The 26,020-nt window shown below is 30.3% G+C and overlaps 2 protein-coding genes across 2 annotated transcripts in view; one reads left to right on the top strand and one right to left on the bottom strand.

Annotated features, from left to right (window-relative positions):
* Positions 1-660: 660 nt before the first annotated feature.
* Positions 661-18,627, bottom strand: LOC124370830 (RNA polymerase-associated protein RTF1 homolog). The gene is made up of 6 exons (XM_046829130.1): positions 18,376-18,627; positions 11,595-11,874; positions 11,261-11,450; positions 10,809-11,023; positions 9,861-10,119; positions 661-762 (listed from the first exon to the last, which is right to left on the bottom strand). Exons 1-6 carry the CDS (start codon positions 18,451-18,453, stop codon positions 696-698), a joined length of 1,089 nt encoding a protein of 362 aa, XP_046685086.1. The 5' UTR covers positions 18,454-18,627; the 3' UTR covers positions 661-695.
* Positions 18,628-24,985: 6,358 nt separating this feature from the next.
* Positions 24,986-26,020, top strand: part of LOC124370831 (WD repeat and HMG-box DNA-binding protein 1-like) — a 66,743-nt gene continuing 65,708 nt past the window's right edge. The window contains exon 1 of the mRNA XM_046829131.1: positions 24,986-25,252. Within this exon, the coding sequence (XP_046685087.1) occupies positions 25,176-25,252 (77 nt within the window). The 5' untranslated portion in view covers positions 24,986-25,175. The remainder of the gene's footprint in view (positions 25,253-26,020) is intronic.

Here is a 26,020-nt window from a genome sequence, read left to right as displayed (position 1 = left end):
GTAGCGATGATGGCAAGTGCTCCGCTTGCAAGTACACTCGTCTACAGTGGTCAAAGAGTTAATAATTTTGAAAACATCATAGTTAAATGTAAACATACTTAAATGTAATAATGTAAAGAAACTTAACATAATGGTTATGTTAAATTTTTAGTATTCATTTGCATAAAAAAGCGAGGGCTATTGTCATAACCGGGATTCAGTTGTCGTAAACAAATGCTGCAAACTACTTATTTCTTTACTCTCACAAAATCGATCATAGTTATTACAAGATAATTCACTGTGAATATACTAAACTACGATCTAAACAAACTAAAAATAACGTCAGGCAGCTGGCCATTGCATGTCAATCTTGACAAGAAGTGAGCATTACCCAGATGACATGAGAGCAAGAGGTGCCAATTAATTTGTGTAATTCCCTTCTTTCTTATACAGTTGTGGATTGAAATCACTACTGAATTCAAAGACATTTAACAATATAAAAATGATTTATATGGCTGGTATTTGAAGGTACAACTTGGCCTGAGTAAAAGTGAATTATTAACTTTCTATAATTTAAAACCTAAACTACTAATACATTTAATAGGTTAAGTAAATGATCTAAATAATTCAACCACAAAAAAATTATGCACACACATGCAGACAAATAAATTATGAACTTACCTTTCCATCTTATGCCTTTGACAGCCTAATTCTGTTTAGCTCCTCTTTTGATGATATAAAATTGCACTTTTTTTCACCTTCACTTTGGAACTTGCAATAGACCTGTGTCAGAGAAAATACTAAGAATTAGCCCAAATTACATTTATTTATCATACTATGCTAAACGTATAATTTTTTAATTATAATTATTTTTAATTATAAAAATGAAATTAAATAACTATTTTCCAACATTCACAGAGAATCTTTAATTTTGCTTAAGTTGTAAATTCAACAAAGAACACTGTTTTAATATTTTCTTTCTTCTTCACCACAGAAAAAAAGTTTCACTCTTATTCTAAAACTGTTCAAATAAAAACTTCAATAATTTTATGAACTACTTAATTTTAATTCTTTAAATCAATTGTAATTAATTTATTTCTATACTGAATTAAATTTTCTAAATTCATTCCTAGTTTTAAGCAACTACTGTTGTGTTTTTTTTAAATACATTTAATTATAGATTATAAGGAAAACGTTACCCCTTTTTTTAAAGCAGTTTTAATAAAATTTCAAGTGGAGTAATTTTTCACATCTTTTAGTTCAATAAGAAGGTATTGTTGGGTCTTGTTAAAAACCAACTAGTTTTATTTCTTGATCAATTAAATTTTCGAAGATACAAAAATACCTAGATTGGAGCTTCTACTTCACATAATTTTTGTGAAACCATAACATTATATCAATATACACGTTTGAAAAACATTATTATAAATTACCTAAGGACCCTAAAACACTTATTTATGTTTAGCGCTACAATGCACAATAAACTATTATATACAACCGTTCCTTTTCTAAACTTTAAATGACAACAATCTAGAATCATTAATCTTTACGATCAGGAGGCCTCTAATGTGGCCAAAACTTATTTCTTGTTCTGTTCGGATTTAGTCTCAGGAGGTCTTCTCAGATCACCGGACCACGCATAATGGCCGGTTGTGTTCTGCGTCATCACTCGGCATTTGCGTAACCATGTAAGTCACTTTTACTCAGATATAAATGGCTGTATTTGACATTCAGCTCATTAAATAATTGAGATTTAAATGAAATTTTCAAATAACTTAAAAAGCTTATTAGCTTAAAGGTTGAAGCTTTATCGATTGGTTAATTATTCTTTGCTTTTAAACGAACCACGTAATACATAATTTAAGCCATAAGTTTGAACTGTTTTTAGTTCAGTAGTTAGCAAAAGTAGTTGTATTTGCAGGATAAAAATATAATCAGACCCAAGTAGGTTTCCATATTTTGAGCTTCCTCTCTGCCAATTGGACCAATATTTTAACAAGTTGATACACTACAGCAGCTACAATCCAAATTCTATGAAATCTACTTTAACCATTCTGTTCATTCCAAAGTGAATTATTACGTATTCTTTAATTCTACTTCAGCCAAACAGATGGTATTTTATAAAAATTTGATCAAGAATAATTTTAATGACATCATAATATTATTATGCTAATTAAAATATTTAATAAATCAGTTACATAGTTGAATTATAACATTCTTCAAACTTTGTTGGACATTAGAATTCTAGCAAAATATAAACATTCCAATAAAATAATAGTGTGTTTTTGTTCAGGATTTTACATTATAGCTTTGAATTGGCAATATGTAGTCATTTCAAATTAAAAAAAAGAGATGATAAAACCATATTTCAATGAAGACATCATTTATAAGTTATCGTCGTTATCGTTAAATCGTCTTATTCACAAAACAACTACTAAAAGGTAATACAACAATTTTATATTACACTACTGATTATTTAGTGACATTTGTTAAACTAAACCATCTAAATGGTGATTATCAAACACAAAAGAAGATTGTTGAACTTTTAATATGTATATATTTAATTTAAAGGCAATATTATTTCAAGAATGTTGAGAAAAATTGCTTCATTCTTGCAAATGATTACAACTTACCAGTATACCGCACTATATGGGGCCATTTATCATTAAAACTGACATTATCAAAGACCTTATACTCAACCTGATTAAAGTGTTTGTGTATGATAATTCTACATTTCTTACAAATAATCACAATGAGCAAATTACTAATCTATAGCTTCAATACACAGTTTTTAGTTCTAAATATCATTGAATTATAATTTTTAACCTACATATTACACATTTTTAATTAGAGGTCAATTATTGCTAACCATATGTTTGTTTTATAACCTGAATCTAAATAATAACTAAATGACATTACACTATTCACAATGTTCTTGATTTGTATATTTTTTATTTAGTATATAACCTTTGGCTAAACAAATATCTACAAAAAAGGATTGCTCGAAAATTTAATTTTTTAATGCTTTAAAAGCCTTACACAGCAGGCCACTTTTACAATAATAAATAAAAATACTTGTATAAAACTATCTTTAAATTTTCTTTGAAAACAATTATAACTGTAGTAAATACAAATAAAACTTGTTTTTTTTTTTAATTTGCATTAGGAAAAAGTTATGTTTACAACAGTGTGGGAGTTATATAAGAGAGTATAAGATAAACTTCATAACTGGGTGGACTTTGATACAAAAACTAAACGAATTCCTTATACAAATAAAACTTGTTTTATTTTAAAATTTGCATTAGGAAAAAATTATAATATTTACACAGTGTGGGAGTTATATAAGAGAGTATAAGATAAACTTCATAACTGGGTGGACTTTGATACAAAAACTAAACGAATTCCTTATACAAATAAAACTTGTTTTATTTTAAAATTTTGCATTAGGAAAAAATTATAATATTTACACAGTGTGGGAGTTATATAAGAGAGTATAAGATAAACTTCATAACTGGGTGGACTTTGATACAAAAACTAAACGAATTCCTTATACAAATAAAACTTGTTTTTATTTTAAAATTTGCATTAGGAAAAAAATTATAATATTTACACAGTGTGGGAGTTATATAAGAGAGTATAAGATAAACTTCATAACTGGGTGGACTTTGATACAAAAACTAAACGAATTCCTTATACAAATAAAACTTGTTTTATTTTAAAATTTGCATTAGGAAAAAATTATAATATTTACACAGTGTGGGAGTTATATAAGAGAGTATAAGATAAACTTCATAACTGGGTGGACTTTGATACAAAAAACTAAACGAATTCCTTATACAAATAAAACTTGTTTTATTTTAAAATTTGCATTAGGAAAAAATTATAATATTTACACAGTGTGGGAGTTATATAAGAGAGTATAAGATAAACTTCATAACTGGGTGGACTTTGATACAAAAACTAAACGAATTCCTTATACAAATAAAACTTGTTTTATTTTAAAATTTGCATTAGGAAAAAATTATAATATTTACACAGTGTGGGAGTTATATAAGAGAGTATAAGATAAACTTCATAACTGGGTGGACTTTGATACAAAAACTAAACGAATTCCTTATACAAATAAAACTTGTTTTATTTTAAAATTTGCATTAGGAAAAAATTATAATATTTACACAGTGTGGGAGTTATATAAGAGAGTATAAGATAAACTTCATAACTGGGTGGACTTTGATACAAAAACTAAACGAATTCCTTATACAAATAAAACTTGTTTTATTTTAAAATTTGCATTAGGAAAAAATTATAATATTTACACAGTGTGGGAGTTATATAAGAGAGTATAAGATAAACTTCATAACTGGGTGGACTTTGATACAAAAACTAAACGAATTCCTTATACAAATAAAACTTGTTTTATTTTAAAATTTGCATTAGGAAAAAATTATAATATTTACACAGTGTGGGAGTTATATAAGAGAGTATAAGATAAACTTCATAACTGGGTGGACTTTGATACAAAAACTAAACGAATTCCTTATACAAATAAAACTTGTTTTATTTTAAAATTTGCATTAGGAAAAAATTATAATATTTACACAGTGTGGGAGTTATATAAGAGAGTATAAGATAAACTTCATAACTGATGGACTTTGATACAAAAACTAAACGAATTCCTTATACAAATAAAACTTGTTTTATTTTAAAATTTGCATTAGGAAAAAATTATAATATTTACACAGTGTGGGAGTTATATAAGAGAGTATAAGATAAACTTCATAACTGGGTGGGACTTTGATACAAAAAACTAAACGAATTCCTTATACAAATAAAACTTGTTTTATTTTAAAAATTTGCATTAGGAAAAAATTATAATATTTACACAGTGTGGGAGTTATATAAGAGAGTATAAGATAAACTTCATAACTGGGTGGACTTTGATACAAAAACTAAACGAATTCCTTATACAAATAAAACTTGTTTTATTTTAAAATTTGCATTAGGAAAAAATTATAATATTTACACAGTGTGGGAGTTATATAAGAGAGTATAAGATAAACTTCATAACTGGGTGGACTTTGATACAAAAACTAAACGAATTTCCTTATACAAATAAAACTTGTTTTATTTTAAAATTTGCATTAGGAAAAAATTATAATATTTACACAGTGTGGGAGTTATATAAGAGAGTATAAGATAAACTTCATAACTGGGTGGACTTTGATACAAAAACTAAACGAATTCCTTATACAAATAAAACTTGTTTTATTTTAAAATTTGCATTAGGAAAAAATTATAATATTTACACAGTGTGGGAGTTATATAAGAGAGTATAAGATAAACTTCATAACTGGGTGGACTTTGATACAAAAACTAAACGAATTCCTTATACAAATAAAACTTGTTTTATTTTAAAATTTGCATTAGAAAAAATTATAATATTTACACAGTGTGGGAGTTATATAAGAGAGTATAAGATAAACTTCATAACTGGGTGGACTTTGATACAAAAACTAAACGAATTCCTTATACAAATAAAACTTGTTTTATTTTAAAATTTGCATTAGGAAAAAATTATAATATTTACACAGTGTGGGAGTTATATAAGAGAGTATAAGATAAACTTCATAACTGGGTGGACTTTGATACAAAAACTAAACGAATTCCTTATACAAATAAAACTTGTTTTATTTTAAAATTTGCATTAGGAAAAAATTATAATATTTACACAGTGTGGGAGTTATATAAGAGAGTATAAGATAAACTTCATAACTGGGTGGACTTTGATACAAAAACTAAACGAATTCCTTATACAAATAAAACTTGTTTTATTTTAAAATTTGCATTAGGAAAAAATTATAATATTTACACAGTGTGGGAGTTATATAAGAGAGTATAAGATAAACTTCATAACTGGGTGGACTTTGATACAAAAACTAAACGAATTCCTTATACAAATAAAACTTGTTTTATTTTAAAATTTGCATTAGGAAAAAATTATAATATTTACACAGTGTGGGAGTTATATAAGAGAGTATAAGATAAACTTCATAACTGGGTGGACTTTGATACAAAAACTAAACGAATTCCTTATACAAATAAAACTTGTTTTATTTTAAAATTTGCATTAGAAAAAATTATAATATTTACACAGTGTGGGAGTTATATAAGAGAGTATAAGATAAACTTCATAACTGGGTGGACTTTGATACAAAAACTAAACGAATTCCTTATACAAATAAAACTTGTTTTATTTTAAAATTTGCATTAGGAAAAAATTATAATATTTACACAGTGTGGGAGTTATATAAGAGAGTATAAGATAAACTTCATAACTGGGTGGACTTTGATACAAAAACTAAACGAATTCCTTATACAAATAAAACTTGTTTTATTTTAAAATTTGCATTAGGAAAAAATTATAATATTTACACAGTGTGGGAGTTATATAAGAGAGTATAAGATAAACTTCATAACTGGGTGGACTTTGATACAAAAACTAAACGAATTCCTTATACAAATAAAACTTGTTTTATTTTAAAATTTGCATTAGGAAAAAATTATAATATTTACACAGTGTGGGAGTTATATAAGAGAGTATAAGATAAACTTCATAACTGGGTGGACTTTGATACAAAAACTAAACGAATTCCTTATACAAATAAAACTTGTTTTATTTTAAAATTTGCATTAGGAAAAAATTATAATATTTACACAGTGTGGGAGTTATATAAGAGAGTATAAGATAAACTTCATAACTGGGTGGACTTTGATACAAAAACTAAACGAATTCCTTATACAAATAAAACTTGTTTTATTTTAAAAATTTTGCATTAGGAAAAAATTATAATATTTACACAGTGTGGGAGTTATATAAGAGAGTATAAGATAAACTTCATAACTGGGTGGACTTTGATACAAAAACTAAACGAATTCCTTATACAAATAAAACTTGTTTTATTTTAAAATTTGCATTAGGAAAAAATTATAATATTTACACAGTGTGGGAGTTATATAAGAGAGTATAAGATAAACTTCATAACTGGGTGGACTTTGATACAAAAACTAAACGAATTCCTTATACAAATAAAACTTGTTTTATTTTAAAATTTGCATTAGGAAAAAATTATAATATTTACACAGTGTGGGAGTTATATAAGAGAGTATAAGATAAACTTCATAACTGGATGGACTTTGATACAAAAACTAAACGAATTCCTTATACAAATAAAACTTGTTTTTATTTTAAAATTTGCATTAGGAAAAAATTATAATATTTACACAGTGTGGGAGTTATATAAGAGAGTATAAGATAAACTTCATAACTGGGTGGACTTTGATACAAAAACTAAACGAATTCCTTATACAAATAAAACTTGTTTTATTTTAAAATTTGCATTAGGAAAAAAATTATAATATTTACACAGTGTGGGAGTTATATAAGAGAGTATAAGATAAACTTCATAACTGGATGGACTTTGATACAAAAACTAAACGAATTCCTTATACAAATAAAACTTGTTTTATTTTAAAATTTGCATTAGGAAAAAATTATAATATTTACACAGTGTGGGAGTTATATAAGAGAGTATAAGATAAACTTCATAACTGGGTGGACTTTGATACAAAAACTAAACGAATTCCTTATACAAATAAAACTTGTTTTATTTTAAAATTTGCATTAGGAAAAAATTATAATATTTACACAGTGTGGGAGTTATATAAGAGAGTATAAGATAAACTTCATAACTGGGTGGACTTTGATACAAAAACTAGACGAATTCCTTTACCCACTGCGGGCGATGAAAAAAACTTATGGTAATTCTAACTGCATTATTTTAACACATTATATACTTTTATCTAAAACTATATGAATTTATTTATATAGATAAGGATTGAACTACAATAATAAAATAAATTTTGAAGGCTTTGTACATCTTGGGATTACACACTACTAATCACAGACAAACTCAAACTAATTCATCGTCAAACAACTCATCATTGTCATCATATTCTCCGTCACTGCAACTTTCTAATAACAATCTTTCAAGTTCTGAAGAACATAGATTTATCGCCCATTGTAAACAACAAATGGGACCAACTGCCATTTATTATGGACAGAACTAAAAGTGAAAATCATACTAGTAACAGCTGAACCATTCCAGCTAATATTAATTGTAGGCTAATACTGCGAAGACAATACAGTACCAAACGTAACTGAGAGTAACCGGTCGGACGTCTTGTGCGTGTCTTTCGCCCGCAATGGGTTAAAGATATTAAACAAAAAATTGCATTATAATTATTCACTTAAAATTGTATACCTTGGAGGATAAAAAACATATGCAACTAATATTAAAAGTTGCATATTACAAAAAGTTATACTTCTTATGACATTTCTGGAGTACACCACATCATGTGTTGCGTAATAGGCTTCGTTGGGGTTTAATTAAAAAATGTTAAACCCTAACATACGGCAGTTACATCTGGTCGATCATTTTATTATTGCCAGATATAACGACTTTTGTACATCTCCCAGCAAACCAAAGAGAAATTAGGCCAGCCTAATGAGCAATAGGCTTCAACAACGCTAAGCAAAATTCTCTGGTCAAACATACACTATCATATAACTCAATTAGGTTTCATGGAGAATTAGAAGTCCAAAGATGAAATCTCAAGACATCTTACCATATGACACATTCACATTTTTGTTCATTAAATTGGGTGTCATATCAGTGTTTAAATAATAAATGGCTACACGCCAAGTCACCGTAGAATGAAGTTGTATGTACTGGGATAGTTAAACTTTTTGTGTTAATATATTACATGCTAAAACCTCTTATGAATGCACTTGGTTTGCTTTTAAATTTATTTATTTCAGTTATTACTCATTGCCATCATGGTTGCCCATAAGACCAATGTAAGAAGATTGTAACGCTTAGCCAGATCCCTTGTAAGTGGCACGCATCATCACTGAACATAAAAATGAAGCCTCATGCACAATTTCAAGTCTATAGGCCATTTAATTTTTGAGATATTGTGCGGAAAGACATGAATACAATTTTCCAGCCCCTGGAATGATAGACTTTATTGCTCAGGTGATCAACAAACAGTCTTAACAATACCAACATAATTTGCTAATACCATACTGAGTCGTTATAAAAAATGTATAATTTTGTAAATTGCTAATAAATAACTCTTATTATTCTTCTAGTTTTTTCTCCTAATATTTATAAATAAATTATAAACAAGATAATTTGAGAAGGTTAGGTCTACAGTATAAGGAATGTTCTTTCAATGGACTATTTACTAGTTACCAAGTAATTTTCAAAAGTAGGCCTACACTGTTCTCTTTTTAGAAACCTACAAGAATTATTAATAAGTTCCCATACATTAATATATGAAACATTCCACGTCAACAGCCATCTACACTGCTTGTTTTGTCTAATTTTTATGCAAGAGTTGCAAAATCTAACACGATAAATCAATGGTCATTTTGAAGTATTTGCAAGGAAGGAAGGCAGACATCTTTTGTTAATTCCACTTTTCGAGTAGTACATTATTATTTTGCAATGAATCGTTTAAATTCGACAGAAAAACAAGAGAAAACGGTTGATGAAAATATTCTTATTTTAGATACATTGTTGTTACTAAATGAGAAAAACATTTATATGACATTTTCTTAATCCCATACCATAATTTCAAAAAGTTTTACCTTAGGGTTTCTTATGTTTAGAACAGTAAAATCAATCATTTAAACATGTATATTTTTTGTATGTGACTTCTACAGTATTATATAAACACGGCATGCATACATTTTCAGTTATCATTATTAATCTTTTTAATTTGTGCGATTAAGCAGAACAGTATCAGTAGAAACATACCTATTGTCAGAGCCCGACTCAGAATCCGAGGAGCTGTGTGCAGAGCTTGAACTACTCCTCGCTCTCGCCTTATTGGGACGCTCTCTCGCTTCACTGTCCGAACCACTGCCACTATCATCGCTGTAGATATCCGATGCCTTTAGTTTGGTCTTGCTCCCGGACGCATCCTCCCCATCTTCCTCTTCACCCTCTACCTCTACTTTCTCTTCGTCCTCTTTTTTCTTCTCCAACTCGATCTTCTGTTGCTTCTCTTTCTCCTCTAAAAACATATTTACGACTCTATGGCGTTACAGTATTTGAGTTTTGCATGTAATATGAATATTAAACAAATAAAATATATGTTTTGTGCTTTCAACATAAGCAAATACCAGTGTTTGCTTATAAACCAATTAACAATATTCAGAAGAGGAAGAATAGGGAGCATGGATATGATAACGGTTTGTTTCTTAATTTTCAATTATGGGTCCTTTTTATTGTACTTTGAAAGAAAGTTATCTTATCTTATTTCAGTTCATAAGTTTTTATTTTTCAACCGTACAGTACAATCACCGGTGAAAACCATTATCTACAGAGAGTAAAGCATGGATTTCCAACATTACTGTTGATCCAGAAATTCATCAACTTAGTAACATAAATGAGGCTTAACATTTCAATATTGTTTTGAATTTTGATAGGTTTTCTAGTATTGAAGAAGATTTCTTTGTATAAAGTTTCTACATGGTAGTATGAAAATTTAATAAATTTATTTTAAACATTATAAGTGACCTGGAGTATAAATTAATACTGTTCCAGGACATTTATAGTTCAGTTACGTCACATGTGATACAACAACCCTGAAAATCTAATTCTTTTTGTATTATTTAAGAAATGTTTTATATATCTATTTATGAATGTATAGTTATCTCAGTTTCTATTATAAATTTTAGTTTTAAAAGTCTATAATCTTACCTCGCTCTCTTCTTTCTTCTCGCCGAGCCTTCAACAAATTCATAGCAACAAATTTTTTATCAACTTTTCCTCTATTTTCTTCAACAGTCTTTTTTCTCTCCTTGCTTCTTTCTTTATGGTCCATGATTTCCTCCCTTTTCTTTACTGTATGACCACCCTTCTTCTTCTTCATCTCTTGTTTCTTAGCTAACCGTAGCTTTTTCTCGATTTCAAACCTGAAAAAAAACAACAGTTCTAAAATCAGAATGAGAACAATTTTTATATATGATTTTAGAAATCTTTAGTTTAACTGTTTATGTATGTTACTAAAACAATAATTACAGAAAAGTCTAAGAAGTAGTCTATAAATCTGTAAAAATAAAATCTTTAAGATTTATTTATAATATAATTTTTATCAAACCAATTTGTTAAAATAGTTTCAATTACACTTAACAGAAGTTTTCTGAACTTACCTTGTTTTCATAACTTCACGCTGTTCTATACGTTTGAATATTTCTTGTTCTCGTTCTTTCTCTGTCATCTGGGCTAACCTTTGTTGATCTTCTTCATCACCCATTAAATTTTCATCATATCCATCGTTGAACTCCTCTTGACTCATATCTGACGAATCGGAGTCACTTCCTTCAGAGTCAGAAACTTCACCTAAGCAATAAATAAAGAATACTGTAACCCTCCAAGACTATATTATACAATGAATACCGTAATATTTAAAAAGTTACTGTATAAAAACCAATGATCTCAAAAATCTCAAATTATAAAAATAATGACACCATATTATTAGTTTACCTTCTTCCGGCTCGGAACTCTTGTTCATCTTTTCGGGTTCTTCATCACCTGATTCTTCATCAGACGATGACTTTGAAACTGTCCTTTTAGGAGCAGTCTTTGTTTTCTTTTTCTTTTTGCTTGAATTCTTGCTTCCCTTAGCATCCCAATCATCATCTGAGCCCGAAGAAGTGTCAGAATCAGAATAAGCTGCTGTCGCTTTTGGGGTTGTAGTTTCTACTGGAGATTCAGCATCATCACTATTCTTCACTTTTTTCTTCTTTGCTAAAGACAGAAGTTCCTGAAAAAAAAAAAAATTAATTAGCAATCAATAATGTTGTTTAATAGGGCTTTGCTGATGGTAAACTCCATTCTTGATTATTTTCTTACTTTATCTAGCAGGACCCTTATTTTAATGAAGCTATGCAAAAAGTAAAACCCTTACAACTTGGCAAAAATTATATTAAATTAGTCTGATGGTTTATAGTAGCTGCTCCATTATCAAAGGTCGGCATTATTTGATTGTGGGCAATGAACTTTCAGATTCTAGTTAGAATAATGAAATAATCAGTACTTATTAATGGAATTTTATCAAAGATTTCCAGGGAGAAAAAATCCTATTTTTACTGCAGTAATTACCAAAAGGTGATGTCAGAGCAAGGTGCACTTTTGCCATACTTGAATAAGATACATCTCTGAAAGACTTTATTATACACTAACCAAAAGATAACCATGTGAGCCCACTGTTGTAAACACAGTAGAACTCCCAATTATCCACATTAATTGGGACCACACTAATCAGTGTAATTATCCAAAACATATGTGTCCGTACTTTATGGAATTATTGGCACACATGACCCATGTATGTTCGATCAGCACATCAGTTGCCAAAGAAATAATATTTAGTCAATTTACAAACTGAAGAGAGAGAAATACAATTAAAATATTCTTATATATAAAATAGTTTTAAACCCGTCAAATTCAATTAATGACTGGAATAAGACTAAAAATTATCGAAATATCTAAATTATAGATGTGCATCATGATATCAATTTTTCACCGTCAACGTAAGGGACCATGTAGCACCCAAAGGGTTTATTTGATTTGTTACTCTTCAATAATAAATATTGGTTTATTATTTCTACAGATGCTTATACACAAGAAAAATCTCAGGCATTTTTTCCTGAAGTGAGATTATAAGTTGACCTACTCCACAAACATCTAAAATGTGTGCATTTGATTGTTATCACCCAATAAATTTTATCCCTGGTTGCCAATCCTGTCTGCAGGATGTGTTGCATGAAGGGGTTGTGTCACTCTGTGTTCTCCTTGTACCCTCATCATCAGCACCATTTACAGATGTCAAACTTTATTCATTAATAGAGCTCGCTTGCCTCAAGTCCACTTGTAAGTTCCCTGCCAAAATATAACCTACCAAAACTCTTTAAATTAAACTTTTCAAGGGACTACAGACACAAAGAACACGAACTATTGATTCTTATTCTTTCCTACACTTAATATATAGTCATGATGTTCTTCAAATATCAATACATGAAGATACCTATATAATGTGTTTTGGCAAGTACTGAAAGACTTATTACTGAATTCATGAGATATATCCTCAGGACAACAATTTCCACATAGCAAATGGACAGTCAATAAAGATTTAGTCCATTCTGTCTTAATACCATTACTTTTTCTTTTTACATCCAATTCTTTACTTTGCTTGTCAGTCATTTGGTATTATATGGTGGCCTATAAAGGCTACATTATTAGAGAGCAGAAACTTTATTTGACTTGTTGTGAAAATTACATGTCATTAAAATGATCAGTTCTCGTTTTCTGCCTCTTAAAAGAAAGCGGTATCCGGTGTGAAGGAAGCTTCTCTGTCTTCACCTACTACTTGTTATTATGCGATAAGTAGGTTTAAATTAGGTTATCGTAAACATGTTACTAGTAGTCCCAAAGTTAAAGATAACCTTTACGCTCAAGTAATCAGAGTTTGAATTTATGTACTACATCAAGGTTTTTTTTTTTTAGCAAAAGTGCAGGGGCCAACAAATCTTGAATTATCATTCATTATCTTGCAACCATTTAAAACCTTATTCAATGTAAACATACATTTTGATAATAACTGCATTTGTATCCTTTGTATCACCATTGTTCTTGCCTGTGTCACTAGCCTACTCACTCACTCAAAAAAAAAAAAAAAAAAAAAAAAAAAAAAAAAAAAGATTCAATTATGTTGGTGGCCACTTAGTTGTTATAGTGCACCCTTTAGTTTATAAGACCGACTTAGGATTTTCATTGGTTTTTAAAATGGAAAGTGCTTAATAATTGATTTGGATAGCAATGCTAATGAAATTGAAGTGAGGAAAGACCTAAACTTAAGTGTGGTGGTAGATTTTTGGGTAGGGTGGAACACAATTAATAGTGCCACATTGAAATAGTTATGGCTACAGTACTATAGCAAGCGGCCATCACCACAATCGAATCAGGGTACCAAATTATCAATTATAAATGCCTAAACTACCAAATACAAAGACATTCTAATTGTAGTTATTATTGCAAGATTTTTGAAAAGTATTGAATAACAATAATGTTCCAAATTAATTTAAACAAAGTAAATTCATTTGTATGATATTTGAGTTAACCGCAAGTACAATGACGATGTGTCACAAGCTGTCAGGCACGTTAATCCTTAAAAATAGTAAAAAGTAACTAAATGTTACACTGTTTTGTTTGTTACTTTATAAATACACATAGCCTAGATAGTTTTTTATTCATCATAAAAGTATTACTTTTTCAGACATAAAAACAGCTGAACTATAGCCTACTATAATTTTAAACTACCTATAATGTAATTCGGCTTGACTTTCTGGTTTCGGTGGTTTAGATAGTCATGAATACCGATGATTCTATTGTAGTGGTCGCTTATACTGCAGCCCTAGATAGATTAGGTAAGTTTATGACCAAAATAATGTTTTTCCTGTAGTCCTCATATTTTTGTAGTTTTATTATTTTTTTTATTATAATATTAGTATTTTAGATTTAAGCTAGGAGGATTAAGAATCCTTTGCTAAAGGGTTAACAAACCTGATAGCTGATATTGTGTCGATACTTATTAAATGTATAGCAATTTTTGTAAATAAAGTAGGTCGATATTTGACTAAATACTGCCCACAAAATATGCTTTTATGTTCTAGTAATCAGTATGATAGTTGAAGTGAATAAAACCTACTCACAAGTGGTTAGTATCCAATGCATAGTCCTAGCTCTTACTTCAGAACCAAGTGAATAAACTAATTATATTAGTGTTTAAACCTAGTTGACAATTTATAGTTAGGAAAGCGTCTGCATATGTTGAGAAAAATATAAGCAAGTTCTATGTTTTCTAGACTTAGCTGCAACTTAAAATTCTAAAAAATTTTTAATGTAGCGTTTCAATACATTTTCTGAAGGACTATTTCTTTTTATGTACTGTATGAATTCAAAATGTTTCTTTTTTACTATTCTTAATGCAATAACACACTTTAAATAATGCTTACTAAAATACATAACAGAGGGTAAAATAGTAATGAATTTCATGACAAACAATTATATCTTATTAATTTTACAATCCTTTTCAAACACTTTTACATATTTGTACATAATGTAATTACTGATGGTTCAGAAACTAACAATTTCAGTCTTTTATGTTGCTGATTGATCAATCTGAGTACTGCTGCTTGGATTTTGTTTCGTTCTTGCAAGCCTCCATCATCCTCCTTAGCATCAAGTTCTTCTTGCCTATCAAAAAAATTGTTGACATATTTTGTGGAGACATGGAGTGTAGCACACCAAACTATATGTTTGGTGTTTTCCCCAGTAAATCTCAAAGACAGTTTTATAAAATTGGAAAATGTCTTCATCTGATCAAAACATCTTATTTAAACATTCGAATATACCATGCCCAGAGTCACCCAGTAAACATGTGGATCCATCAAAGCGAGATGTAATCTTTTACTTTCGCACCACCATCAATCCTTACATCGTGAAACTTCCAGACCATTCAGCACACCTTTCATTTTTAAAACCTTTCATTTTCATTGACATCAAACGTGACCTGAACATTATATAGTATCAAGTAAGAAATCTGAGATATACATTTTGCTCCAAATTTTATGCTTATTTCGGAAATACATAGTTTGTTGCACTTTAAATGCATAAAATTATACTTATAGTAGTTTATAAAAAAATCCGGTACTTTGGGATTATACCGACCACACCAGTATGAAGAACACAAAAATAGAAATTTATAGAAACAAACATGATAGAACGAAAAAAACAACTCTTCAATTACAAAATTACAAACTTACAAGCATTTCCAGGTATTGTGATCGGTATTGTTGTCGCTGTTATCTTATCTTTCTCGAGAATCCTGATTACGGCAGGCCGCGCGGCATCACGTGATTTGCACGGTACATCATTGCCTTTCCATTACAATTCAATTTATATTTCTGATTAGCCCCTCTAGAATTTGATATTTTACTGATAGGTACTATCTCGAGGGATGTTTTTCTTTCGTCGACATCAGCGCGGGGCAGCACCGAAGGTGCTGTCGAAGCCCGTGCTGATGGCCGGAGGCACTCGCATTTTGGGTGGCGGAATGTGATCAAGAATAAAAACAAGTTTTGAGTGTTTTTTTAATAAAAAGTTTAGTTTGGTAAATGTTTGTTTTTGTTGAATTTTTGTGTTTGGAGAAATGTAGAGGTAAAACACGGAAGTACAACAAAGCGATGCACCAGCTGAACGGGCGGCGAAACTCTGCAATCACGTTATCTACTAGACGCTCGACTTTGACCTCTGTCTGAGGATGGGGAGGTGTTTGCGATAAGACAATTCCTGTTTTATATTGACGAAATATTGTTCTACGCTAATCTAGTAATCAGTAGAAACGAAATGTGAAATAACGATTCATGTCTGGGTGTGGTCGGTATAATCCCAAAGTACCAAAAATCCGTACCCATATTTTATTCTAAGAGGTACGTCCAGAAAGTAAGTGTACTGGTACTCTCACAGCTGTAAGGAATACTTTTTCTACATGTTGGCAACACTGCCGCGTAGCTTGACTCATCCCCTTCAAAACGAGACCAATTCGAGGTTAGTGTGTTGAAAATTCTTGACGCAGTACCATCTCTTGCAAAAATTTTGATCGTATCTCTCGCTAAGTGCGAAATTCATTCCTCTCATTGTGAAGGGAAAAGCTCTGGTTGAAATTTATAATGAGGTGAAAACTGTTTAGACTGCCTCTTAGTCTCATAGAATAGTGGGTAACCAAAGTTTCGTCTCCAGTAACAATACAGTAGAGAAAATCATCGCCTTCAAGTTCGTAGCGTTCCAAAAACTCTCTGTAGCTCTGGACTCGATTCAACTTGTGCTGTTCTGTCAGCTGTTTTGGGACCCATCTCACAGACAATTTCCGATATCCGAGAGTTTCTGTGATTGTTTCGTATATCAGGGATCTGGAGATTTGCGGAAACATCGCAGAAAGTTCATCTAACGTCAATCTGCGATCGTCACGGACCGCAATCTCGATTTTTTCACAAGTTCGTCAGTCACAATTGAAGGACTTCCACTCATCTGATCGTCATGATTCAGAATCTAACTAAGTAGTTTAATAATGAAATATAAAACAAAACAAACATAACCTATACAAAATAAGTGGCAACGACTGATCAACTACGATGAAACAAACGTGTAACAAGCGCTACAGTTGTTGTCATCAGCTGTCCACCGATAGACTAGTGCGGGGCAGAATAACATTTTGCAATGTACAAAGAGAATGCAACATAAAAGCAAAGACCAACAAAACCGTTATCAATATGTAGATTGATTCTTCTTCTACATTGGTGTGAGATAAAACGTGATTGGTTAATAATTACACGTTCACGAATCATGAAAACAAAACAGTGCAAATGGACCGCATATGGAAATTAATTTGCAATTAGTAGTCTGAATAGTCTTCAAACTATAACAGGATTTCATGGAAAGAAAGTATTATTAGTTAAACGATAAAAAAAGGTAATTATAGTTTTGGCTACAGTATAATAAGCGGCCACCAACACAATCGAATCGGCTTTGTTTCACAAGGAGTCAGACACATTTATCCTTGAAAATAGTAAAAAGTAAGCATATGTTATTAGGCTATTCTGTTTTAAAATTTTTATAAATAAGTTACGCACAGTATTTTTTATTTATCATTATATATTGATTTTAAACCAGCAAAACTATATTGTTATTTGAAAAATTGTTTATGCAGTTTGGTCTGAAATTTTGTTTTCAGTATTTTTAGAAGGCCATGAATATCAATGATTTGATTCTGTTGGTGATTCACTATTTCTCATTTCTCCCTACTACCATTTTAGCTTTTCCCACCATTAAATCTTTAGCCACGTTTCTTTGTAATTAATCATTAGGCCTAGGTTAGACTGTAGACTAATTTTATGTTCAACAAAATCAAAGGCTGTCTAGTTGTAAATAGCTTAGAGTACGTTAAAAATCATTACTTATTAAAATCTAAATTAAATATATCTAACTTAGCTAGCCTATTTAGGATTACATGTGGATAAGTTAATGTTAAATAAATCAATTTTCTCACACTTACATATTGACGGTTCTAATGCATGTTGTGAAATAATAGGAACTTACAAAGTTTAGCTGTACCCATATTTCAATTAATACAATAATACTAACTTAACCTTGGATTTAAGGTGACCTGATACATTAAATTACGTAGTAATCTAGCAAATAAATACTTTACCGTTTCTAAATCGCTTCCGCTCCCTTCACTGTCACTACTGTCTGAATCAATCAAAACTTGGTTCTTCCTTTTTACCATGTTGAAATATGTATTAGTATTTATCGGCTAAAACTTATAGAGAATCAATCCTCTTTAAACAACTGCCAAGATTTTAAATATTAATTTTAATACAGGCAAGACAAGTCATTCACACACAAACACAATGTCATAACCACAACCTCAGTCCTCGAAAAACAAAATCACATTGAAAAATGAAAACGAAATGAAATTGACAAAGCAAAGACAAGAGAGATCAAAGACGATTCCAACGCCTTTGTGAGCAAAACGTAATTCTGAAAACCACGTTGGCTGATACTATACATAAAATAATATTATTTAATTTGTTTCTGATGGTTAACTGCTATAATATCGGACATTTAATAATCTATTTAATGCATATACATGCGTAATCACTCAAATAATGTAGACAAGAAGAAAACAAAAGGAGATGATACATGCTTTTATATAGATAATACCAATGAATAGTATATGGCTATCTAAAACAATATATTAAAAATGGCACAATAATTATGCAAAATCATTAAAACATTACAAATAAAGTGGTTACCATTCACATAAATTACATAACTAAAATCTACAAAATCTACGTGTGTGCTGATGATTAGTAGCAACTATTTTTTTAGTTGCTAGGCATTCATTTCATGTGATGATGCATTAATAATAACAAGTAACATTGAATCTGGGTTTCCAGCGTGTAATTTTTCTTTAAGTAATAAAAAGTCAAATTCTATCATATCTGGTCTCAAGCCTGAAATTGTAAGTGAGATGTAAAGTTTATGGGTCTGATTGTGGATCAGAAGCTTACCCATATGGGTCTGATTGTTAGGTTATGATGATATTTCAAATAAATAACTTAATTGTTCATCAAGATAAATCAAATTTTATCTTCCGTAACTTATGTAAGCTATTTTTAAAGGATTTGATGAATCTGCTTGGGGCATCCTTGGATTCTAACATTATTTGGCAGAGACATAATAGTTTATTATCTAAACGATTAGCATTGGCGATCCATCTACTGAAAGGACGAAAACGCTGTACTTGGATAAGGCACTTAAGATTCCTATGCTACCGGTATTCATACTATGCTTTTTGAAGTCACTACCTCTTTTGGTGGGCTACGGATGATTGTTTTGCACCGGGAAAACCTTTCGTTTTGCTTCACGCATATTTATATTTTCCATATGCTTACAAAGTATAATGACAGCTTTACCAAAATGTAAACAAACAGTTATATAAACATCTGACCTGAACTAACAAAAGTTAACGTTAATGAAACATCTGTTAAAAAAGATTAAAAGGGATACATAAACCACAATAACATACAACATTATATATGATAAGGAAAATAACGACACGCTTCTATAATATAGTAGAGTTTTACAATGATTTGTTTCTTAACTGTTAGATCAGTTTACTTATATTATTATTGACGTAAATGTTATCCAAAATATCAGTTTGTCTGGATCTATCCCTGCTTCTGCAGTCTTTCCTTGGTTATGTCATTTTTTCAGGTTACGTTACTAAAGCTCCAATCTAAATGCTGTCGAAACTTACAAAATCAATTCATGTTTGCCTGCTAGTAGCTATGTTGACATTAATACACTAAAAATCTCCCAACGGTAAATAATCATTGGAAAAAGGCTAAAATATATATTATAATAGTGGTTTGAAAAAAATTATGAAGTACCAATTTATTCATTAATGAATCCAACGTAAAATTGATTAAATTACTGCATAGTGTAATAGCAGTATTTAAGGCTCATTGGATTCTAAACTGAATTTCAGCACGTTTAGTAATAATTTATATTCCAGTTCACTGCTATATTCTTCCTGACGAGATTTAAAAACAAATTAAAAATAAAGAAATAAGATCTTGTTTAGCTAACAAAGGCTTAGTGTAATTTAATCCTAGAATAAAATGAGTCTTTATGTTTATTATAATTATACCCTTTACTTAATCATATTGGGTCTTTTAGGTATACATTCAGTTAAAAATACTTGAATTATATACAAAGATGAAGTCAAAAAGAGCAAACCATACTTTGCCATCAGTTTTTAATTTTTTTAAAGTGGTTTTACATTCAAAATCTGACATTTAATTAATGCAGTTCAAATAAAAACCTGACACATAGAAATAGTAAACAAATCAGAAACTCGGATTTCGTTATACAACAAAAATCGAAAACACGCAGTATGTTTGATTAGTGTTATGTTGTAACACTTCTGTATTCTTTTTGTGTAATTAATTTGCAAAATAATAAAACGTAATCAACAACAAAAAGCACGAACTGTTCTAATCAACTACAACTGTTTATTTTCCGAGTAACGCTTAAAAAACTACGAGTTACAGGTTGGAAAATAACAGTGTGTTTATTATAGCAAAAGTAAACGTGACACTGACTAAACCTCAACATCAAAATAGATTATACTTTGTTCCATTTCGTTATATGTTTGCTCCTAGTAAATTATGTGGAATGAAAAAATTCTTTATTAAAAAGGCGAATTAGCGCCTATCAAGCCCTTCCTATCACTGAACCTTAAATCGTATACAGTAAATTGACAAAAGTGTGATACAATTGCGATAAGTTATATGTTTCGTTATATGTTTGCTCCTAGTAAATTATGTGGAATGAGAAAATTCTTTATTAAAAAGGCGAATTAGCGCCTATCAAGCCCTTCCTATCACTGAACCTTAAATCGTATACAGTAAATTGACAATAGTGTGATACAATTGCGGTAAGTTATTAACTTATACTTTAAATATAACAACATTGCTTAACATACGAGTATACAGTACTAAATAAACTTAAAGTTTTTAGTAACAAAAAAATCTATATATTAAAATTAATTCAAAACTTATTAATACATTTATAAAAATTAATAAATACAAGAAAAGTTAAAAAAAATTATGGTTGCCTGTAAAGTCGGTTTTACGGGCGAAGATTTTACGTGACAACGTCTTTTTCTCGGTAGAATATTTATTGATATGAATATTATTAAATTGCACAATAGGAACAAGGAATTGAATGAAAATAAGAATTGCACAAATTTTAACTATAGAAATATATTTTGTTTACTAAAACATTGTACATAATTTGAAATTAATTAAAATTTGTTATTGTAAATGGTAAAGTTGAATAAAACATTTACTAAAATTGGAATTTGAAATTCTTGCTAAACACAGTTAAATTCTTACTCCGCGCGTGGTGATTGGTCGGTTTAGTTCGTTTGTTTGGTCGCACTGTTATGACAGGTTAGAGGTTATAATTTGTTATTTTAAATGTTTGACTAGCAATACGCGCTGTTTCTTCTCAATCGACTGAATTACGATTGATTGCAGAGTGATTTAAACTAATAATTTACTTAACACTATCAACATTTGTCAATAGTATGACATAACCTATAAACTCAGTTTCTCAACTTTTGTGTCAATCTAACAATTAATCAATCAATCATAGTTTACGATAATGAAATATCAGTGTACAATTATTTACCTTTATTGTTGTAGTTGTTGTAAATGACGAATCTAAGCACTCCACATTTTTCACGAATAAACATAGTTATCTGCTTTATCCCGTGCGGCGGACCCACAGTTATCTGCTTTATCCCGTGCGGATCCCGTGCGGCGGACCCACTGGACGGGCATCGTAACGTTACCGGGCGTTACACTTTTTCATGAGTGACTCCGAGCCGCAACCTAATTTAAGACGTTGTCACGTCAAAAAGCAAAGATACATTCAAGATCACAGAAGCAGCACCACCCGTCACCCCCTAAGTCCCCCAGTAGGAGGAAACCTCTATCCCTCTAAATACGAGTATGTTGCGCAACCTAGTGTCCGGTTTCTGAAGGAAGGGGTGAAAAGGTGATAAAATGTCAAGTTTTAGCAGCTTTTCCCCAAACATATCGAGTACCAAGAGATATGATGGCGCAAGCATTGTATAATTAAAAACAACGTATGTAAAGTATTAGAAAATTTGTCCACTCCATCTATATGCTGCAATAAAGGTTTACGATTAAATGGACAGAATAAAATGGCATTAATTTACAATTGGATAAAAATAAGTTCGGCGGCGGCTGCCTTTACCTTTCTCCCCCCAACCAGCGCCTTCCTGTTTCATTGTTTCAGATGACTCGCCGAGATACAGGAAATGCCGACTTTGTTTTTCTCGTTCGTGTCCCACTTTCGACTGTACTAGTGTGACGTGTGTTTGTATTCTTGCCTTATTTGCAGTGACAACACCTTGGTTCATTTCTCCTGTATGGAATTCTTTTCAGTACGATTCCTTGCTTTTCTTTTTTTATTGATAGTCTATCGCCGCACTTTGTAATTTTTTTAGTAAACGTTTATGTATTTACTTTTTTCACATCTGACTAAGATGATAGATTTCAATCCTCGGAAAGCAGCAGTGTTATACATTGTGTAACACGTAACGATGGCAAATGTCTGAAATCCTTATATAATGTTACAGAAATATTGGTTTCTAATAAATATTGAATATACGAGTATTAAAACTTTCAATGTTTTGTAAGTACAGTTTACGCCATATTATTAAATATATTATATGCCATATATGTTTATTTGGGTGTAGTTTGTGTTTTGTTATTAAGTTGTCAAACTACGTAGTAATGTAATTATAAGTAAAATATTAGTTTAATAAATGAAATAAACAACTTAGTATGACAGGTATATACATCAACTTGGAGAAATGAGTCTTCAGTGTAAGAACTCCAACATAATATAAAATGTTGGGATTCACTTAGTTGATGTGAACCATTACAAGTTTCTAACACAATCATTATAATTAATATTTGGTATAACAGATCTGCATATGACAGTAATTAAAGTAACTAGTTGTTGAAAGGATCAGTATCGTTGTAGGGAATGTGAAATTGGTAACACAGACAGAAACCGGAAAGTAGATTATTCAGTTTTCGGTGGCTTATGGAGGGTACTATAACTCATGGGTGCGCTGAAATAAAATCGTATAACTGTCTTTTATCATTGACTTTCCACTCTTAATTTTTACTATATTGTTGCTAATTCCTTTTTTGTTCAAGTTTAAGTAATTGAAAACCTAACATATACATACAGTGTATTATATGTTTATATATTTACAACAAAGACATTGGAATGTATGAACCTTAACACCCTTTTACGATGTGGTATGAATCTATGACACAGTCGCAAGCGAGATAGGTCTGTAGTTTTCCAAATTATTCTTACTATCTTTCTTGTGTACGGGGCGTACTTTTGAAATGTTCAAATTCAAGGAAAAAGATGCTCGTGCTAAAAGCTTATTAATTGCTTTACAAATTAATTTTAGGATATTAGTATAGTTATCATTGACACCTGCTACTACTTTTGGTTTAATCGTTTTAATAATTGTGGTCATATCCTCAGTGTTTGTAGTTTGAATGGTCTCAAGTTTATGGTCAGGATTGTGATTGCTAATATCTAGGAGAGGTATAATATTAACTGAGTTATTGTCCTTGAGGGTGGCTCCTTAAAAATTTCCAAAGCAATTGTTAAAGTGCCCATCCACGTTGTTAGTATGTCCACTGTAGACTGTCTCCTGGCATTTACATTTTCCAACCAATCTTATGCTTTTCTTCCAGAATCTTTCCCACTGTTAATGAGGTATATATTGCCTTGCTCTTGCTTGCTGCATTTGAGATGATATTATCGTTGACTGAGCTTATTTAAACTTTAAATCTATCTCTTTTTCTCTAGGATGCGACAAATTTTCTTTACTTATACGATGAACATGTTTTTTGTATTTTTCTGTGTTCTGCCTCTTGGTTATGTGTACTTGCTACTATGGTGTCTCTCCGTTATAGTTTTGTATGGACTTGCAGCATTAGGAGAAAATAAGAATGTGTTGACAAAGCAGACCTAGGATTATGTGCAGCATATTTATCTTCCTAAACTTGTTCGTTCGTGCTTTACAGATCCAAGACGTACCTCTTATTTGGCTTCGTGAGAACGAGATGCCATTGTACTTTTTGAATGGACTAAAAATCATTAAAAATTAGTTTCGGTTTAAAACCAGAAATGATATATCTCCTTAATGTGTGTTATGAATTCAGTAATAAAGAATTCTTGAACACGTGGTAACAGTCGAACAATTAAATGTGATATATCATCACATTATGGGACAAGTTTTTTTAATGCAATACATTTTGTATTAATTAAATTATTACAATACTATTACCGTGCATTGTTCATCAATTAATTGATAGGTATCTTATACAAAATAATCCTTTAGTATCCATCATAATAGCAGTGTGTGTAAATCTTGAATTCTTCCTTAATGTTGTACATAACTGAAGATCCAGCTAGGGACAATAATGTTTAAAGATCCTATTAATTTATCAATGGGTGATCATTGTTTATGTGTCTTAGTATACCATTGTTGTATAATTATCATGTAGAGTATTACTAAGTATGAAATATAATTTTAGTCAAACGATTGTAATGTTTGGTTGTAGTTGATTTCATCGTACAGCTGTTGTCAACTTGGCGGGAAAAGCGGTTTCGTTCGTGTTACTTTTCATGGAGGATGTTTATTTGACATTTGTTAGTTTTGATGTGCTTTTCTGATTCTAATGTGGTAGTAATTTTAGATTGTGGAGTGTAGATAACTAAATTATTCCACTGTATACTTTATCTTGATTAGGCTGAACAATATTTTTTCCCGAACTGGCCTTGTTGATATCTACTTTTTATTTAAACTAAAATATGAATGCCAAACTAAATCCAAGTAGATATGCCCACTGTGAGGGTCATACAGGTGTTTGTTTTTCTGAAGATGCCAAGTAAGTACAAGGAATGGAACAAATTCTTACAATGTTTGTACATTTTAAAGTGTTTTTTTCTAGGAAACATATTTTATCAGTGCAAACTAAAGTTTCTTAGCTTAAGATTAAGAACTGATCTGACATGGTAACCTATATATGCACTTTACTGGTTTGATTGAAAGCATACTTGTATGTTAACTCGTTATACAATATATGGGTAGGGTACGATAAGAGGACCCGGTTTTTTATATCGAAGAATGTAATCATCGATACCTAATATTTGCATCTCAAATCCTAGACTATCAATCGATATAAAAATTATCTATAGTCCTCAATAACAATCATATGTTTTAAATTAAAATATGAATTTAATAGCGGTAGTCGCTGTTCTTAAGATTTACCAATATTTACAGTGATCAAACAAATTATTACAACCAAAATTAGGAAAACCGAAGACGACCATATTTGCTCCTCTGAAAGTTACAGTTTCTTTCCCACAAATCTTATCACAAGTATTGTCATCTTTCAAAGCAATGTCGTGTGGTTTTCTAAAATAGACTGCAATTTTTTATAATCTAATGTTACTTATATAAAATTGAAATATTACATTACGAGTATTATTTGAATGTGTTTACAGCTGTTGATGTAGATTATCTAAGTTAATTGTTAAAAATAATTAAATCAGTATCGATTCATTATATGGATGGTTATCATTAAGTAATATCGTTTGCCAATTTCGATATAAAAAACCGGGTCCGCTTATCGTACCCTACCCCAATATATATT

Source organism: Homalodisca vitripennis, unplaced genomic scaffold (genome assembly GCF_021130785.1).
Source record: "Homalodisca vitripennis isolate AUS2020 unplaced genomic scaffold, UT_GWSS_2.1 ScUCBcl_558;HRSCAF=2841, whole genome shotgun sequence".
Taxonomy (NCBI): domain Eukaryota; kingdom Metazoa; phylum Arthropoda; class Insecta; order Hemiptera; family Cicadellidae; genus Homalodisca; species Homalodisca vitripennis.
Note: the sequence above shows the minus strand (reverse complement) of the source record. Positions and strands in the feature narration are given on the sequence as shown.